The sequence below is a fragment of the Pteronotus mesoamericanus genome, unplaced genomic scaffold (assembly GCF_021234165.1).
Source record: "Pteronotus mesoamericanus isolate MK-2021 breed Mesoamerican mustached bat unplaced genomic scaffold, CSHL_Meso_final contig_101, whole genome shotgun sequence".
Lineage (NCBI taxonomy): Eukaryota > Metazoa > Chordata > Mammalia > Chiroptera > Mormoopidae > Pteronotus > Pteronotus mesoamericanus.
In genome coordinates this window covers 16731408-16751415 of record NW_026555001.1, presented here as the reverse complement: position 1 = coordinate 16751415, position 20008 = coordinate 16731408, and the positions used below count along the sequence as shown (strand labels likewise).

At 55.3% G+C, this 20008-nt stretch overlaps 1 protein-coding gene across 1 annotated transcript in view; it reads right to left on the bottom strand.

Annotated features, from left to right (window-relative positions):
* Positions 1-3747: 3747 nt before the first annotated feature.
* Positions 3748-20008, bottom strand: part of DNMT3A (DNA methyltransferase 3 alpha) — a 97195-nt gene continuing 80934 nt past the window's right edge. The window contains exons 7-23 of the mRNA XM_054568936.1: positions 17477-17692; positions 17054-17212; positions 16549-16656; positions 16134-16290; positions 15669-15818; positions 15518-15562; positions 14696-14775; positions 14017-14129; positions 13714-13897; positions 13394-13478; positions 11474-11619; positions 10567-10657; positions 10234-10382; positions 9109-9194; positions 7338-7407; positions 6185-6303; positions 3748-5466 (exon numbers count right to left, since the gene is read on the bottom strand). Coding sequence (XP_054424911.1) covers positions 5325-5466; positions 6185-6303; positions 7338-7407; positions 9109-9194; positions 10234-10382; positions 10567-10657; positions 11474-11619; positions 13394-13478; positions 13714-13897; positions 14017-14129; positions 14696-14775; positions 15518-15562; positions 15669-15818; positions 16134-16290; positions 16549-16656; positions 17054-17212; positions 17477-17692 — 2100 coding nt within the window. The 3' untranslated portion in view covers positions 3748-5324. The remainder of the gene's footprint in view (positions 5467-6184; positions 6304-7337; positions 7408-9108; positions 9195-10233; positions 10383-10566; positions 10658-11473; positions 11620-13393; positions 13479-13713; positions 13898-14016; positions 14130-14695; positions 14776-15517; positions 15563-15668; positions 15819-16133; positions 16291-16548; positions 16657-17053; positions 17213-17476; positions 17693-20008) is intronic.

The following is a 20008-nucleotide window of genomic DNA, read 5'->3' as shown; positions in this document are numbered from 1 at the left end:
CCCCGTCCCGGGGGGAGCACGGGGGGGGGACGTTTTCCAGTTACAGGAGTCCTTGGGCCTCTGTTTGGGCACTTTAGCCAGTCACCAACAGAAAAGGGACCTTCTGTCCTTGTCTTCACTGCCTCCAACCTGCTACACGTCCCTCCCCCCAAACTCCACTGCCTAGAGTCAGCGATGAGCAAGAGGTTGCCCACCGAAGGCCACCTCAGCAGGGTCTCTGCCACACTCACAGGGGCAGGACACACTACCCCTGTTTCCCTAAGACCCCAGCCTTCCTTTACCAAAACGTAAAGAGTCAAGAGCTTCTGCTAGCACAGCGGAGTCCATCCCTATCTATTCTTTCTTCCCAGATCCTCCAAACACTTGTAGCTGCTCCCTGCCTCGGCAGGAACTGGCTGGGAGGGCCGCCCCACGCCAGCTCCAGGCCAGCCCGCCATGGCACCTTCCCCATCCTGCAGGGGAGGACAGGCTTCAGCTGCTTCCTGCCAGAGGGCAGGGAAACTCCAGGGTCACGTCTAATCCCAAGGACTGGGAGCAACCAGACCAGACAATGCCAAATGACAGATTCAGACTCCTCACCCCTTGGATGGAAACGGGCCGGGCTGGAAGCTCACTGCCCACCAGGAGCACCCCAGCTGAGCTGTCCCGACACAGCAAACAGCCTGCCCTCCGCAGACCTCGGGGCCAGCCAGGCCCCAGGGCCCTGGCCCACAGCTCGCAGGCGCCTGTAAGCTTCCAGAAAAGGACACCTCTGAAAGACACCAGTGCCACAGCGGCTCTGCACCAAGCAGGACAGCGACAGGAATTTAAAACCGCCTCCAGGGCCACTTTACAGACACGTAATGGAAGGCGTGAAGACTGCTGGTTACAGTCTTCCTGTGGAACATTTCCCAGGTGGCTCCTCGGACCTACCCCCCAGCTCCTGTCACCACCCCCCCCCCGCGACCCCCCCGCCCCGCAAGCTGGAAAGGGCGGCTCACTCCCGGCCCCAGGCCTCCGCAGATCAGCCAGCTGAGCAGGGAGAATGGAGAGCCGGGCCTCACCAGACTAGTTCAAAGTCCAACCTCCTTCCTCCCCCTGGGTCTGCCTGTCCCAGTCTGCGCCTTAGCGACCCACCGAAACTCACATGGGCATCTTCACCAGCCAACCACTTCCCAGGCCTGCCCCAAAGCTAAGCAGTCCTGGACGCTCTTCTGTAAAGCTTGCTAACAGGATGTCCGATAGCAAGAAGGTTCTGGGGTCTGGAGACAGAAACAGATAGCAACACACTGAAGTCATCTGCCGACTGCAAACCATCATCTGCTGCTCCCCCAGCTTACTGTTTTCCAGTCAATTCCATGGGGAAAAGGGTTAGCACCACCCAGCTTGAGGCCCGCGGGGCTCAGCAGCTACCTGCCCGAGACTAGCTTCCTCCTCAGGCAGGCAACCAGGGGCTCTGCAACCCTGGCAAGGGCCCCCGGCTACCTCCCCAAACCTCTTTGGCACCACGCTCCACTTGGCACCTGCAGTAAGAAGGGAGGCCTCGCCCCCGGTCTCTGAGAAGCCCTTGTTTCCAGGGGTAAGTGGCTCTGCTCTTTAGAAAGACAATCCCACCGGGGACACACTCCAGCATCCCCCCTGCCTCACCCACAGCAAGTGTTACGGTCCCCACCTCAATCCTCCAACAGCCCTGCCTGTTGGAGCACAGGTCCCCTTTAGAAGGTGACCTGGGACCAGCCCCCAGAAGTCCCCCTATGGTTGGAAGTGGATCAAGAGCATCCTGGCATGGCTGAGTGGGCGCCTTCCCAAGGTCCCCTGCACCCACCAAGTTCCGCTGCGGGTCTGACCCCACAGGTTGGCTGGAAGAAAAGCTGGTGATTGTTTGCGCTCATCCCTGTGAGGGGCACCTAGCCTGTTCTGGGGCCCGGTCAGCTTGCGAGGCCGGAAGAACTAACGCTCTTAAGGACCAGACACAACGAACCCCCTCTGCGCCAGGGGGCTGGCCCACACCAAGCCTCAGGTTTGCCGTGTCCTTGGCTACCAAGCTGCTTCCCACACCCCACCTCGGGTGGAGCTTGGGCCACTGGGAAAGGCAAACGCCATCACACAAGCAGCGGACGGAGGCCTAGGAAAGCCGGAAATGCTGCGAGTGTGCGCAGAGGGAGGCCCAGCCTGCCCTGGCACTGTGGCCGGGAAGACCTTGGCGCTGGCAGTGGGGGAGGGAGCACCTTGGACTGCCCGAGGCAGCCCCCCTCCCCCCAGCCTCCTGCAGTGCTGCTGGTGGTCCCCGGGCCAGGGGGGTGGAGCCGACTGGAGCATGAGGGGACAGGGCGAGCACCAGTTAGGCACGGGGACTCCAGAGAGGGAAGGGCAAAGGTGTCCCCCCTCCTAGCTGCTCCAGCCCTCTGGGGGCCCACCGTCACCACCGCCTCCACTTCACAGAGCTGGCAGGAAGCAACTGAGTGTGATCTTCAAAGCCAATCTGACAAGGAACTGAGTAGGTTGGGGTCCAGAACTAAGCACCCCTAAAAGGAGCAGAAGACTGGCTACTGGCTGTGAGCAGAGTCCTGAGCAGTGAGCAAGGGATTCAAAGCCTCGGTTTAATTGTGTTGCCAATTACTAATTTGCTTTATTCGAAACATGAGGTTCACTGTCCCATATTTTTTTTTTAATGGAAGCCCCTTGGCCAAGACAGACCTGGATGTCAATTTTGTTTTGGTGGGGGGAGAATAGGTAGGGGGAGTTGAGGGCTGACTTGACTGGTGCCTCGAGTTGCAGGTCAGTATCACAGTTGCTAACAGAAGAATCTTTTGACATCACCAGGGGCAAAAGAGAGAGAATGCTATCTGCTAGAGGAGAGCACCTGCTAAAATAAAACCTCCTCCTTTTCCTGCCTTCAGCACCTAGCAACTTCTGGGATTGACAGTCTACCTGCAATCAGGGCAACAGAGGTAAAGAGCTGCAGGGCCGACTCCACAAAGTCCTGAATCCTGGGGAGAGTCGTGCGGGGTGCTCCCTGGCTGCGTGTGTAAGTGCACTCGCTCTGCATCGGGATAGAAATGTTCCTGTGTATGCGTGTGGGGTTGATTGGTGTGGGGCTTGTCTGCGGCGGGACCCGAGGCTCAGCATCCTGAGCCCCTCCCCCCGCTCCCCACTACATAATATTTCTTATACATGACCCTATCTATGTATTTATATAGCGCCTATCACCATAGGCCCTATGTTTCTAGGGATGCGAACTTGGGACCATGTGCTTGACAGCACACCTCCCAGCCCTGCCGGTCCCAGGAGGTGCCATCCCCCCTCCCATTATAAAATATATATCTCTATATGCCACATATCTACACCCCATCTACCCAGGCAAGCATCTGCCCACTGGGCCCTCACCCTGGAGCCGCCAATGCCGTCCCCGCCTACCGCCAACGCCAGGCTGCTTGCCTCGGTAGGAAGCGGAACCAAGTGTCATGCACTTGGGGCTCCAGGTGCTGCTGACTCGAGGTAAGAGCACAGCTATCATCAGACCAAGCACTAGAAAAGAAATACACACCACTCCAATCACACACACACACACACACAAGGAGAGAGATGGCCGGTCCTCCCTCCAGCCCTGACACACATGACTCCAGAGGAGGGGAAGTAGAAGAGAAGAGGGACGCACCGGAAGGCCGGCCTCGGGGGACTCCCCGGCTGCCCAGCTATCAGCTGCGCCTGGTGGCCCACCTGGCCCGAGGGGCGGGGAGCCAGGGCACCAGGGCCACCACTCACATGAAGCACCCTGCTCCCCGCACCTTGGTTTGAAACCTAAAGGGGGGGGGGGGTTGGGTTTCTGTGTCTTAACGAAAAATCTGAAAACAAACATAACTATAACCAGAACCATAAGAATAATTATAACAAAAGGTGTCATCAGCCTCCCAGTATAAAACTGCAGCCTTTGGAGATGACCAAAAACATCACATTCCAGGGCCAGAAGCCACCTTGTGCACAGAGGGTGGATGGTGGGGCCTCATAAAAGAACACACAAAAGGCGACTTTAGACAGGAAAGCACCAGTACGTTTTGTATGTTTTTTTATTTGCTCCAGGTGGGGTTTGAACGGTCACTTTCCCTCACTCTGGATTATTTCTGATCCCACCACGAGGAGCCCTCGAATCAGCTAATGTGAGAAAGTTGGAATGAAGACCCCTTATCCTGCCACCTTGCTGAGGGAGTCTCCTTTTTGATAAAAGAAAGAAATCAAAAGGTTATTGCGTGATCCTGGATGAATCCCGCTCTCAGCTGTCCACGGTCCCGACCACCTCACCCCCTTTTTGGCAGGGAGAAGCGGGGAACACTGTTCCCGAGTTCTCCTTCACCTCATTGAACACCAAGGGGGGAAAAGCCCACCTTGATGGAGATCCACCTTCGAGCTATTGTTCCCTCTCTCCATCCTTGGTTAAAACCCTTTGCACATAAGGCAACGTGGAAGCTGATGTTTTTACTCATCTCGCTGTTTGAAAGCACCATTATGAAGTCAGGTTGTACAGTAGTTAACAGTACCTTTTATATATATAGCTCATATCTATCATATATATATAAACTGTAAACAAGAGGTAACAGCGGCTTCTAGAAACTGATTTTCTTCAAGATTTCCTGTGTGGTAGGCACCTGAAATACTGTATAAAAGGGTCTTGTGTGGTGTTCTCGTCTCCCTGCTGCTAGCTGGGCTCTGCTCTGCATGACCAGGAATGGTGCTGGCAAGACAGCTCAGTGGCTGGGAGGGGGCTCTGCCTCCTGAGTGTCTCTCTGTTTTCTGTCCCCTGCTTGTCCTCCTATCTGATCAGGCTAGAGACAACAACAAAATAAAAGATATATAGTAAAGAAAAAAAATCCAATACCAATATATAGATTTCTATAGAATTTCCTTTTTTTCCATCTCTCTTTCTTATCTTTCCTCTGCAAGGTATTGTTACTATTTTTTGTTATTGATTTTTGCATCAATAAACCCTCTTGTTTCAGTCACAGCAAGAAACAAAAACCCAAACGAATGGAAAACCCCTCTGAAAAAAAAAAAAAAGAGTAGAAAACAAAAGGTTTGACCAAAAAAAGGGGGGCGGGCGGGGAGAGAACTTGGTATTGTTTTTAAATAGGACTAAAGGGTAACATTGAAAAATCAGGAGATGATGTCCAACCCTTTCCGCAAGGCAAAAGCCCTCCGGTACTTCCGCCTCTGTGGTTGTTAAATTCCTTTGTCTCTTCTGGGTGCTGATACTTCTCTCCATCCTCACGTTCTTGGTGTTTTGTTGTGTTTTGTGAATTTTGTTTGTTTGTTTAACTTTGTGTCACTACCTCGGTTTGCCCTCATGTCCCTTACACACAAGCAAAATATTCCTTCAGCGGAGCGAAGAGGTGGCGGATGACCGGCACGCTCCACGACCGGCCCAGCAGTCTCTGCCTCGCCAAGCGGCTCATGTTGGAGACATCGGTATAGTGGACAGGGAAGCCAAACACCCTGGGGAGAAAAGGCAGAGAGGGGCGTGGGTGAGCGCTGGTGCGCGCGGTTCTGCGGGATCTTCTGTCCTCCGTAACCAATTCAAGACTCTGGTGTCCCAATACTTTGTGTAGATTGGAAGCAAGTCAGATGATCACAGCCTAGGGATTCACCACACAGCAGAAGCGAAGTTGGTATTTGTGAAGAACACCTCTGGGCAGCCCCTGCCTGAGGTTTAGATCCACAGGGGGTAAGTGAAGTCTGCACGCAACAACTGTACATCCTAACACCTGCCCGGCAAGACGGAGGAAAAGCCTACAGAGGGGCTGAACTCTTGCCTGACTACGGGAGTTCCTCTTTGCTGTGGTAGTTTGGCTAAATCGCAGATACACTGAGGATGCAGAAGTCATCTGCCTGTGAGTCCAGCTGGCACCAAATCAGGGTGCTCAGGCTGGAAGCCTCCCTGGTCCTGTGCTGTCCTGTTTGTAAGGTACTTAAAGTGAGCAGCAGCAGGTAAGGAAGCTCCGGAAGCTGCCGTGGCTCCTTGGCATGCAGCAGGACCTCTGTGGGCCAAGGCATTGCGGTTGACTGATTCCTAAGTGCCATGCTGGGAAAACCCACTGCTCGCACGGCCTCTGTGGAAGACACATGGCCAGGAGAGACAGAGATCCATCCTGCAAGGACAGCAACTAGAACATACCACACAGCCCCCGCAACACCAGCCCATGGCCTCAGGTACCTTTCCATTTCAGTGCACCATAAGATGTCCTCTTTCTCATTCATGAAGACGGGGAAATGCTGGTCTTTGCCCTGCTTTATGGAGTTCGACCTAGTCGTAATGGTCCTCACTTTGCTGAACTAGAAGATGAGGAAAGAGGAATGAGCGCTCAGTCACTGGTCAGGCACCTACCGCGTGTGCCAGGTGTTCACCTGGCACTGGGGAGTCCAGCCCTGACAAGGCCTGGTCCATCCAGGGGGCCGGGGAAGGCCCCAGTCATGAGCCTCACCACCTTGCTCCTCTTCCTGCTCTGAGGTCACCCAGCCATCCTTTGTCCCATCCCACTGGCCAAGGACTTGAGCTATAGCAGCTTAAACCACTATCCTCCCTAAGTCTTCTAAGAATTGCTTCTTTCCCAAGTGCAGTGACTTGCAGGCAAAAAGATGCCCACCCACCCAGGCTCAAAGACACAAATGCTGGCACCAGCTCGCACAGAATGCCTGGTGCGCTCACTCAGGAGATTCCTCCAGAGAGAAACAGAGCTTCCATATCACAGGAGAATAGCTGCTCTGGAGGCTCATCCCACGGGTCTGGGCCAAAAAAATTTAAAGGCCCTATCTAGCAGCTCGAGGGACCTGGGCAAGTTTCTCAGTGTCCACCTTCCATGGGACAGCAAGTGATGCTTAACAAGGAAGGGCTGAAGGCCAGCAATGACTTTTTTGTTTGTTTTTTTAAGATTTCATTTATTTATTTTTAGAGCAGGGAAGGGAGAAAAAGAGGGAGAGAAACCTCGATGTGTGAAAGACACATCTATCGGTTGCCTCTTGTGTGCCCCCAACTGGAGGCCTGGCCCGCAACCCAGGCATGTGCCTGCCCTGTCTGGGAATCAAACTGGCGACCCTTTGGTTTGCAGGCAGGCACTCCAACCACTGAGCCACACCAGCCAGAGCAGCATTGACTTCTGATCTCTCTCCCTGCCCTCCTCAACCTTCCTTCCTCTGGAACCTCTCCTCAGGCCAACTGTGTGAATGACCCACACTGCCTCCTAAATTGCATCCCCCACACTAGCTGCACCCAGAGCCCGCGAGGGCAGGCGGGACACAGGCCTGGCGGCTGCTCTGCCACACCCCGCTCCCTGCCCGCCCCCCGCAGGAGGCCCTGGCGCTGGGCTAACCTTGGCTATTCTGCCGTGCTCCAGGCACTCCTGCAGCTCCAGCTTATCATTCACAGTGGATGCCAACGGCCTGGGAGGCAGAAAAGAGAGGGTGACACAGAAACCAGGAGCAGCGCGGGGCACACCCGCAGTGCTGACCCAGCCACTGACTCGCACAGATGAGCCGAAGATGGTCCTGTCCCCAACACATCGTGAGATCTTCCAACTGCCCCAGAAGACATGGACTTACACTGCAGCCATCCATGGCCGCAAACCCAGTGAGCATCCACCCGTAAAGGGAAGCTCACAAGTGGTCTCAGACCACAAACAAGCAGAACACCTGCCCCGAAGGGGAAAAACCCAAATATTTTTAATCAGTTTTAAAAGTATCCATCACCAAGCAAACTCTGGGGGTGACAGAATGTTGTGTATCTTGACTCTGGTGACAGTTACAAGGGTGTGCCCACTGGGTAAAATTCACTGAACTGTACACCTTAAATGTACAGGTAAAAAGATAAATTCTGCAGACTCCTGAAGACTGAAATTCTCCGACACTGAGTGTGTCACTTCCCAGAGGGCAGACCAAACCACCTTCAGCACAGGCCTTTCCTGACAACACAGAAATACTTAATAAAGGTGTCACACAGACGGCTGCCATCTCAGCGTGGGAACCACAGGGACCTGTGCACCTCCAGACTCCTCTGTCTGCGCGTACACACACATATGCACACACACGGCTCCGCCTGGTCCCGCCTGGTGCCCCTGCTCCTCCTGGAGGCTCAGAGTTCTAGAATTTTAGAGTTGGAAGAAGCAGGTGGGGCTAATTCCCTGGGACCAAGGCCTGTCAAGGGATATTGAGTTAGTGGCTTCACGGAAATGCTGGACCATAAAAGCCAGCCAATTCTTCCCATGCACGCACCTACCCGGGAAACTTCAGGGAACATTGAGAGTTGTCAGGTCAGCTGCCTCCCCGACGCACCTCCCTCCCACCAGCAAGTCCTCCCCAAAGGCAGCAGATGTTGAGACTGGGGAAGTGCCTACAACTTAGTGCTGATGGCAAAGGGGCAGGTGAGAGAACTGAGGCCAGGAAGAAGGCTTTTCCCATTGCCGCTACTACCAAGGAGGTTTAAATCCATCCTCAATGCATTCTGGAAAATACTCCCCTCCACAGTAGGTATCTAAAGTGGGCAGACCTCACTCTGCTTTTGAACTGCTCCTTTTCAACCAGAGTTCCTCTCTCCTCATAGGCTTTTTTTTTATAATGTAAGTATTGCACTGAAGAAATGAAATTTTCATCATTCCTCAATGTGTAGCTTAAATGAAGAGCATCCTTCCAAAGGCCTGCAGTCAACGGAGCGTGCACAAGCGAAGTAGGAACCTCCAACCTGCACAGTGCTGCTCCAAGACCCCCTTCTCCTAGACCGTGATGTGGCTGGGCCATGGGCCTCCCTCCTTTCCCATCCCCAGCCCCATCCTCCATGACTCTGCCTCAGGAGACTAAGGACCAGCGGACTCTACATACATCGCCAACGTCAGGGAGCCAACTATGTAACTCAGCAGCACAGTGATTTTTCTTCTGTGCAAAAAGTGCCCTTTAGAAGTCCTGTTTCTAACCACCAGTTGCTGGTTTATTAGGCCAGTATTTTCTATACCCAGACTCCCCCGCTTCTTTCTCAAGAAGGAAATGAAGAACACGGCCGAGCAGCAAGCGGTTCACCCAGGGACCCCGCGGCCGGGCCGCCTGCCTGCACACCCCACCAGCAGCCACCCCAGCCCGGGCGCGCTCACCAACCTGTTCATACCAGGAAGGTTCCCCCAGAAGTAGCGGGCCCTGTGTGCAGCTGACACTTCTTTGGCATCAATCATCACAGGGTTGGACTATAAAACAGGAGAGAGAGTAAAGATGAGTGAGAGGAATGTTCACGCATGACAGGAAATTTTGCTGGTTGAGAGCCCTGAAGCCTCGAAGGCTCTGACTTCTCTCTGAGGAGGCCACAGGCTGGGGCAGCCTGATGCCTCTGGGAAAAGCCAGAATGAAACCTCACCTCACCGCACGTGCCCTTCCTGGAACATTCCAGACCAGCACCGACCAACTGAACACACTACGAGAATGGAAATGTTCTCTCTCTGTGCTGTTCACTACAGCGGCCGCTACCTCACCAGCTGCCAGCGGCTATGGAGTACTTGACATGAGGCTAATGTGACTGAGGAAACTTTAACCATTTTTTAAATACCACATGGGGCCAATGGCTACCATACTGGACCACACAGCTCTCTTTCACCCAGAAGCTTTGAGAAAGAAAGCTGCCACCAGCGTGCATATGTTCACTATACATCCAGATTATGAGCCCAACAGAGACCTACTGGCAGAACAGCAGCTGCGGTGCGGCTGATCCCAAGACTGAGGGGCGCAGGCTGGGGCTCCCAGACGGCCCACCCTGAGCGAGCGTGCCGCTGGCCGCAGAAATCCTCTGGGCGGGGCTCAGACCTGCCTCAGAGCCAAGCTGGGACCCATGTTATGAGATAAGCCATGTTTTGTTCCCAGGTGACATAAAACATCTGTCACAGTTGCCACGGAGGGAAGACAGCCATTAATTTTGGCATCTCCTAGGTCTCCCGAGTGAACCACCACACAGAAGCCCAGCCCCAGGAGGTGTCACCCCCTTAACTGTCAGGCCCTCGAGTCCTGAGGCCCACACCCATGTACCTCCTCTTAGGGGGAGGCCATGAGTTCTTTCAGGGTGGGCCTCTAACAGCACTTTCCTCCCTACCTGGGAAGCCCTGAGCTTCCCAAACAGGCCCCTTGCAAAGCAGAAGTCCCCAGTCCCCAGCTCCACAATGCAGATGAGACAGGGATAAAGCGGCGGTCCAAGGTAGAAGCCATTAGTGAGCTGGCCAAACCAGGTGCTGGCTATACCTCGAGAAATCGCGAGATGTCCCTCTTGTCACTAACGCCCATGGCCACCACATTCTCAAAGAGCCAGAAGAAGGGGCGGTCATCTCCCTCCTTGGGCCGCGCATCATGCAGGAGGCGGTAGAACTCAAAGAAGAGCCGGCCAGTGCCCTCTGAGAGGCGGAAGAGAAAGCCGTCAGCTGGGCTATCTGCCGAGACAGTGGTGTGGCTCGGGCGCGGGGAGGGTAAAGGAGGGCGGGGCATCGGGAGGCGCCGCCCCTGGGCAGGGTATCCAAGTAGGAAACCTACGTGCAGAAGCGCCGGCCGAGAAGGTGGCCGGTCGAGCGTGGCACCTACCGTAGAGTCCCTTGCGGGCAGGGTTGACGATGGAGAGATCATTGCACGGACTGCCCCCAATCACCAGATCGAACGGGCCCCACTCCTGGATCTGGGAGGATAAAGGTAACGTGATGGGCCTGATGTCCAGGGACAGAGGTAGAAAGCAAGAGAAATGATCTGTGAACGTGGCAAAAAAAAGTACTTGGACATGGGGAGAGGAGACCCAGCTGCAATGTATGCTCACTACACACATTCATACGTACATACTACATGCATGCATACACACACACTGTGTGGCCACAGGCCAGTCCTTGTGGCCCTCTGGACTCAGTTTCCTGAACGCTAAAGTGAAGGGACCAAACTGGATCATCTGAGGCTATCAGGGACACCAGCGTGTTCCCAGCAGGAAAGGCAACCACTCAGTGAGAAGACAGCCCCGGCCACACGGCTGAACTGAAGGCACTTGGTGCTCTGCACCCTTTGGGTGGGGTTGTCTGAGCTATCTGAATGCCCTTCAAACACCCTTTAGGATTCCTGAGGGCCTATGGTTTCAGGGGTAGACACAAATAACTGGAAGGGCAAAGGCCCCACCAGAGACCCTGAGTAATGGAGGCTGGTAAAGCTGTCACCAGAAGTGTGAGGAAGACTGGCCCCTCTCTGCAATGCTAAGCACTCACCTAACAAGGGCCCGAAACCAGCCCGGGAGCAGCCCAAGCCCCAGAGGGCTAGCTCCCCAATTCCCATTTCACGCTGCCTGTCACCCTCGAGATGAGGGGGAAAATGGAAGACGAGCGGGAATATGGGCTGGGGGAGACGGGGAAAGGAAAAGAACGCATGAACGAAATGCAAGGCGGTCAGCGTGCCCCCAGGAGCTGAGTGCAAGGGACACAGAGGAGGAGGGACGGGTCCCACAGCACGGACATACATGCTTCTGCGTGACGCTGCGGACGTCGCCGACGTACATGATCTTCCCCTGGTGCCGCACCATGCCCACAGTGATGGAGTCCTCGCACACCTCCGAGGCGATGTAGCGATCCACCTGGATGCCCAAGTCCTTCAGCACCAGAAGCCCTGCACCAGCCAGCAAAATACACGGTCACAGGGCCACCTCAGGCACCTTGGTCTTTCCAGGAGAGCCCTCTGGCCAGCTGGACACATGGGTCAGCCATAGGCCCAAGCCCTTCCCTGCCCAGTAAGCTGCTTTAAATCCTTCTGGACTAACTGGGATATTAATGATGAGGACACTGAGGCTGTTTCGTGTCTCATTTGAGCTAGCTGAGGCCAGAACAGACTGACCGGACTGCATGTGGTTTTGGGATCCAGGAAGAACCACCGCTGACTTTTAGGCGGCCTCTTCTTTCCTATTTCTCCATCTCGCACACACTGGTCCTTCCTTCCCACTCCTCTCCCCAAAATAGCACACACTGCTGCAATTCTACTCATCCTTCCAGACTCAACGTAAATGCCACCTGCTCTAAAAATGTTTCACCAATGCCCCCCCGCCCCCAACGCCGCATGCCCCTGGGGTCGCCTGCCCTCCTCTGTGGGCCTGCAGCACTTTCCATCCCTCTCTACGTCACAAGGGCAGCACATGTTCCTAATTCAGCCTCTCTCTTGGGCTACAGACGGTCTTCAAGACAGAGTGGAAGCCTCATTCATGTGCTTCCTCCTGAGCTAACTGCACTCACTTCCTTACCAAGGTCCCTCCACAAACACGTGCTGAAGTGAGGAAACACTCAGAACAGGCCCTGAGGGCTCCAGGAGGAAGGGACTGCTGTGGGATCACTTCCAGTGGACCCCCCCACCCCCAAGGAGCCTTTGCAGCCTATGGAAGTATGCCGCTGTTGAAGGAGGCCTCGAGGTTCTAGCCTGAGAAACCAAAGCTGTTCAGAACATCAGCGCTGAGCTAACAGCAAGGCAAACAGCTGGCCGGGGTGCCATCCCCACAGTGGCCTTTGGGCCAAGGTCTCTGGGCTTAGACTGCCCCTCTCCCTCTGGTCACATGAAGGCAAGTTCTGAGGACGGCTGCTCCTTCCAAGGAAACTGAGAAGCCCTCAGCCCGGGAGCAGGCTAAGGGCAGAGAATGTCAGTACCGCCTTCCAGGAGGGCTTTCCGGCAAGGCCAAGAGCCACATGAAAAAACAGTACCTACACGGTGACCCAGCACTCCCTAAAAGATAATGGCTTCTTAAGTCTGTAACGTCGTGCATAGGAGGCTTGTCAGAGCACTGCTCATAATAGTGAGAGAAAAAAAAAATAGTATACAATCCAATAGAGGATTAAATAAATTATGGTACTTTCACTCGGTGGAATCCTGTGCAGCATTTACAGATAAAGAATGTAGTTCTATGCTGATTGACATGAAATATAGTCATAACATCATAAATGAAAAGGCAAGTTAAAACACTACCCATTTTACTATCCTTCTGTTTCATCTATGTATGATTATATAAACACACACATATATGCACACACACAAAAATCTAAAATGACATACGCCATAACACTAATTATAGGATTATGGGCAATTTAAATATTCTTTGCTCTCCTGTTTTTGTTTTGGTTGTCCCGTCCGTCCTTTGAGGTTTGTGAAAACCATCAATAATTGCTGACTAGCAATCGCTCTGTCCTCTGCTGGAAAGCCTCCCCCATTAAATACCAGACATGTTGTTGGTTTACCATTTACTTCACTTTTCACTGAGCCCAAAGTCTCCCCTTTAGGGTAATGCTGTAAGAGCTGTAATGCTCACTACTGTTTGGTTTTGCAGAGTTAAATGCACAGTCCCAAGCAGAGCTGCACGTCCCAGCCCGAGACAGGGCCCTCTCGGCACCTGTGTCGCTCTCACCTGTAGCGATTCCGTCAAATAGAGACAGCACCCGGATGGGCTTCCTCTTCTCGGCTGGGACAGGTGGGTAAACCTTCGGAGGGTCCTAGGCGGTGAGCAGGACAACAGGCCAGGTGAGTGCCCAGGCGCGCGCTCCAGTTCCGCATGCAGGGTGCCCTCCCAGGTGACTGTGAGCGCGTCCGGCTTCCTAACCCTGCACAGCCTGCATGCGGCTCAGGCGCCTCTGCTCATTGCCCGGCCCCGTGACCAGCCAAAGCGCTGTTGCATCTGCCCTCTGCTCGGCACAGAGCTCTAGAGCAGGCCCTAGGCCCAGCACTCACAAATTCCTGGTCGTGGTTATTGGCGAAGAACATCTGCAGCCGAGAGGGCCAGTCGTCCCGCCGCCGCAGCAGCCCGTAGGTGCCCTTGTGCCCGCACATGTAGCAGTTCCAAGGGTCTTCCTTAATGGCCGCCTGGGCAGCCCCTGGCCCCACCAGGAGATCCACACACTCCACGCAAAAGCACCTGGAAGGAAGCCCAGGTGAGTGGCGAGACTCTTAGCCCCAGCCAGTCCGGGATGGAGCGCGGCAGGGCGGGCAGCGAGCCCCAAGGCCGGCGAGGGAGGGCCGAGGCGGGGACCTCACCTGCAGCAGTTGTTGTTCCCACACATGAGCACCTCGCGCCCCCCACAGCAGATGGTGCAGTAGGACTGGTAGCCGTCGTCGTCATACTGGTACGCGCACTCCAGGAAGCAGTTCTAGGGAACAGGTAGAGGCTCAGACCCCTGGGAGGGACCCCGGGCGGCCAGTGAAGGCAGGCTTTGGAGCCAGCCTGGGGTTCTCACCTTGGAACCCTGACTCAGCCCTGGAGACAGGACCCAGCCACCCATCCCACCAGGGCCCAACCCGATCCACAGAGCAGGGCAGGGGACAGCGTTCTCCTGACCCCGGCGGTGGATGGCACCGAGGAGGCCTCAGGGAAGGCTGGGGAGGGAGCGCCCTTTGCCCTTTGCCCCTTGAGGCAGCCCTGGATTTTTCTCTGGCCCCAAGGGCACAGAAACCCACTCGTCAGCAGCCTGACCTCCCCACTAGTGACTGATGTTGTATCTTCACATCTGGGGACCAGCATGGGCTTTAGAGGGGGAAGAATCTTTCAGGAGGAAAGCTAATGGCAAGTCAAATGCCTGAAGCCCAAAGGTCTGTTTGATCAGGACTTCCTTGCTCCCGCAGCTAACCTTGAGGTGGCCTTCAGGCTGCCCCCTACAGGCCAGAGGTCAGGAGGTGGGCTCAGCCCGGGGCCCAGGGCCGCCCTCCACAACCCTACCTTGCAGTTTTGGCACATTCCTCCGATAAAGAGAGGGTGTTCCAGGCTGACGTTGAGACTCCCACAAGAGATGCAAATGTCTAGGGAGCAGAGAAAACAGAGTGAATGTCCCTGCAGGCTCCCCTCACCTAGGACCAAAGCCAGCTCCAGAAAAGCTATAAAAAAGGGGTGCGCTGGAGCAGCAGACAAAAGGTAAGGCAGGAAGGAGTCTGAGAGGTGTCTCGTGGAAGAGGGAGGCACTGGGGCCCCCATCTCAGAAGCCCAGGCATCTTTCAGAGCATCAATGCCCTGAAAGACCATCGAGGAGTGGCGTCATGTAGGGGCAGGACCCAACTCTGGAGATAGGCCTTGGGCCCCCACCCCCATCCCTCCCAGGCCTCAGGGTCCCCAAAGCCTGACACAACATCACTAGGCCAAGGGAGGCAGACATGGGATACTAATAGTGACCACTGGATGAAAGACGGGGATGACAGGCGAAAGGCCCAAAGGTCAAGTTCAAGGAAATTCAATCAAATCCAAGAGGGGTCACCCACTGTCACCCACTGGAGTGTCCCAAACCCTAATGACCAGCCGACAACATTGACAGGAAGGTAAGATTATGGCACCAAAAGACAGATGTGTGTGTGAAATAGGCTGGAGGTGGTAGGACATGCAGGACAGACCCTGTCACTGAGTACTGATGTCCCATGTCATTCAAACTTTTCTAAGTAGCTGTGCCTTGGTGCCAGGCAGCCCACCAGGAGCCAGCCCGCCTGCCTGTCCCAGGGGCAGAGACTACAGACGGCCCGGGGCGCCAGCGCCCAGCCGCCCCATTGGACTCACCCTCGATGTTCCGGCACTTCTGCCGCACCTCGTACACCAGCCGCTCTGCGGAGGGGAGGGAAGCCCAGCATCAGAGGCGGCCGCGGGGCCTCAGCCACGCCTCTGAGTGCCGGCCTCGCCAGGCCACTCTCTCCAGAGCCAGGCCAACTACCTCTTGTGCGTTCGTCGATAATCTCCTTGACCTTGGGCTTCTCAGTTGTGCTCTTTCGGGGCTTTTTGGCTGGTGGGGGTGGTGCATAGGCAGCTGCCTCAGGTTCAACCCACATGTCTGTGTAAACTTCTTTGTAGGGGTTCTTCTCCTCTGGATGGGGGAAGCGGAGGTTGAGGTCACGGTTACCTGCTGACAGGGAATCCCAGCTCCCTCTCCTCCCCCATTCTACCTACAATGGGGGACCGCCTGGTCCCCTACTTGTTCCTTGCTCCCACCTCTCTCGTGCCAGCAGGCCAACGGGGAGCACGTTATCCTGAGTCCCAGAGCAATACTGCCCCTACCTTGACCCCAGCGGAGGGAGCCGGGGGCCCCTTGATGGAGGCCCTGGCAGCTCTCCCCGGGCATGGCGTCCCCAGGCCTGGCTGGCAGGGGGCCCAGGAGGCTGGGCGGGGCCCCTGCGTTTACCTTCTGGTGGCTCCAGGCCCTTGGGGCCAGAGGGCTGGAACCCTCCAAGGGCCCATTCGATCATCTGTTTGTTCTGCACCTCCACGGCCTTGGCAGTGTCGCTCTCATCGCTGTCGTGGCAAGGTGGAAACAGCTTCCCGGCACGGCTGCTGGCCACCTGGAGAGTTGGGGGGTGGTGTCAGGACAGGCTGGGGGCGGACTCCAAGTAGCGGAAGTGGCAGGGAATGGGGCTGGCGGGGGGCGGCAGGGCAGGGAACACTGTAGGGGAACATCTGAGGAGTGCAGAAAGGGGGCACGTAGGGTGGGGACAAAAGGAGTCCACAGGGCCTGGCGGGCAGACCCTTTGCCCAAGACTAACGTCTAGGCTCTGGCTTCTAGGCCAGCGGGTGGTCTGAATCCCTCAGAGGGCACTCGCCTGCAGGACTTCGTAGATGGCTTTGCGGTACATGGGCTGCTTGTTGTAGGTGGCCTGGTGGAACGCACTGCAGAAGGAGCTCAGCGGCATCAGCTTTTCAACACACACCTGGAGGGACAACCACCACCCTCGTTTTTCCTCCCTCCACACTCATCAAGCACCCACCACGTGCCTGGCAACTGGCAGGGGTTGGGGGCATTAAGACTTGGCCCTGTCCTTGAGAGAACCGGATGCACTGATAAATAATTACATGACACAAAGGATATGAATCCAAGTGGGAAAGGAATTCTGGGGAAGGGGGTCCCAGAGGCAAAAACTCAACAGGGATCCTAGCTCTGCGTCAGGGCTTCTTTCTCTTGGGCTTTTTTCATTCATGCCCATGGAGTGGAGGCAAGCAGAGCCCACATCTACCACCCTAGTCCCAGACCATACCCACAGACAAAACCATAGGCCCCGGGACCAAGGCCCCTTCCTCCCCCAGGTCACGCCAAACTGCGTAACTCACCACTGAGAACTTGCCGTCTCCGAACCACATGACCCAGCGGGTGCCTTCGGCTGCTCGACTCCGGCCCGTCATCCACCAAGACACAATGCGGCCTGGCCACCAGGAGAAGCCCCGCAGTTTCCCCCACACCAGCTCCCCAATGCCAAAGCCCCGGCCGTCCTGGAGCCCCAAGGAGCAGAAGTCATTACACAGCGGTCATGAGGCCCTGCCACCCGGATCCCCCCACGGCAACCCCAGCCCTGGGCATCTGGGGGTCAGGACAGCCAGGAGGGAGCTCCATCTGAATGGACCGAAACAGAGCAAAACTGGGGAGACGAAGAGGCCTGGGATCAGGTGGAGAGAGGAGAGCAGGACGGAAGGAGCTGGCAGTGGAAGGACCCAGGACAGAGCTGGACGAGGCAGACGAAGAAGCAAGCCGCTCACCTCGTACTCTGGTTCATCATCGGCTGCTTTGGTGGCATTCTTGTCCCCGGTGTCAGCCCCCACAGGCTCAGGTGTGGTGGCCACAGTGGGGGATGCGGGGTCAGTGGGCTGCTGCACGGCAGGAGGGCTATTCTCCTCCACCTTCTGAGACTCGCCGGAGCCTTGGTTTTCTTCCACAGCGTTCATTACTGCAATCACCTTGGCTTTCTTCTCAGCCTGGAGAAACAAGGAACAGAAGTTACCTGGACCTCTACGGGAATCAGCAAGGCCGCCTCACACTTAGGGCGCTCTTCTCAATCTCTTTGTGGTCTGGAGACAGTTACCGGAGGTAAAGGGCTGGAAAGTCCTTCCCTCATCAACTCAACTGGCCTGCCACGGAAAACAGAGAGATTTGAAGTTGAGAGGTGACCTCCAATCACCTGGCTCACTTCCAGCCTTCTCTGCCTCCTAGGACACCTTCCTCCCTGGTCGCATCTTTCCCAATTTGTCCGCATCTTTCCCAATTTGTTGCCATTATCACTTGCCCACCCTCTGACACGGAAAGGTTAATTCCATTCAGATGTGAATCCTGCACCTTGCCATAGCCCCAGTCCTTGGCTCCACCCTCTCCTCTCATATTTCCCAAGAACTGGGTCCTCTCATCCTTTTTCCAAAATTTTCCCAGGCAATCAGAAAAATCTACGTGGCTTCCCAGATAGGCCACAGTTCTAGTTTGTCCACTGACGATGAAAACCACTACTGTATGTTTGGAGCCCCTTACCCATCTGCTCCAACACCACGGAAAAGGCCCATAAGAGCCTGCCCACGCACACACTCCCGCCGTGCTCAGAGGTACACAGAGAGCACGAAGTGGTGAATCTGTATACCTTCCAGATCCCTACATAAATACACTTATTCTTTCAACCATTTTTTACTGAGCACAGGCATCCTCTCGGCCATCCCACCAGCAAACTTGCCGAACCCCGGCACTGTCTCAGCTGGACGGCATCCCTCCTTTTGCCGTCTGCCGCTTCACCCTTCAGGCTCCCTTCCTCCTCACACCCTGCTCCAGGGTGCTCACCTCCTACAGAATTTCAAACCATGAAATTCTTCATACTTTGCTCTGAGGGCCATTCAACCTCATCTCATGCCAGCTACTGAATCGCAAATGTGTGGCCCTCAAACTTCAAGGCTCTGCACCCGTTCCCACCACACCAGATTCAGACAGAGAAAATCCCACCTCGACATGCCTTTCAACATGAAGCTGTCCCCCAGAGCCTAGAGCTGTGGGTGCCAGCCTACCCTGTAGATGAAAACAGAGCATGAGAGCACCTACATCCTGTCTTAGCTTTGCAACTTCTGAACAGCTGACTTTGGAGCACCCCTTCTCCGCTGAGTTGCTCCAACCTAAAAAGGCATTTGAACGAAGGATTTCTGTTAACCTTTTCAGACTGGTACAGGAATCTGATGTATGTATGTATCAAGATTTCCAAGGATGCTCCAAAACCTGTCAATGGACCCCCAGATCCCAGCGTGCCAGGTTAAAGAACCTTGGTTTTAAACTCGGTCTAGCCTCTTGTACATTCATTTCATTTCATTCAATCTTCAAGTCTTTGTTTCTGGGCCACTCAGTTTCCTGTCGCAATTCCTAAAACACTAAGGATGGAAGTCCTAGCTCTTTCTCTGACTCAACAAATTCTAAAATGGGATAATTCATCCTCCGCCCCTACCCCACACACAGCTGGGAGAATGAGATGGAAGAATGCAGAGCAATTGCTCATCCCACCCTAGTCCCACTCTCACCTGGCAGGACTTTGCCCTCCCCTTCCTACTATCAATTACCCGCCACCTCCTCCCCCCAGAAGCTGGGCGGCCTGGGTACACACAAAATCCTAGGGGGAAGGAAGCTTCTCTTCTAGAGTCATCAGCTGGGGGGGCAGCCCTCACCTAGGACAGACCCAGCAGATAAGCGCCATGCCCGGCTATTTCTGCTCCCTTCCCTCTATCCTGCCTCTTCCAACATCTGGTCTGATGACCGACCTAGACCAGGGTGCTGCCTTGAATGACCCAAAGACCCCATCAGAGGTGACAGGGACCCTCAGCCAAAACCAGGTGTGCAGTTAGCAGAGGACCTGAGGAAAGGAGTTCTAGTCACTTCCACAACAAACAGCAGGGGGTGGGCGCTGGGCACCCCAGGTCTAGAATCCAGTCGTGCCTGACACCACCCTCGTCCTCCCCCACAACCCTTTTGTCTCTCTTCCCCACCCCTCCACAGCCAGTTCCTGAACATTATTCTTCCCCCACAACTTCCTCCTGCTTGTCAGATGCTGCTGCTGACGGCTATTAAGCGCCGCCAACCCTCTAGGTGCAGGAGAACGTGCACCCAAAACAGTTATTGGCAGACGAAACAGTTTTGGGCAGACGGAGGTGGAGGAAGGGGGCCTCCACCGTGACAAGGCCGGCAGGGGTGGGGGAAGGAAGAAGGGGTGGGTTAGCAGCAGGAGGCAGGAGAAAAGGGAGGAAGGGGCAAAGACAGTGGCTGGGTGGGGGAGG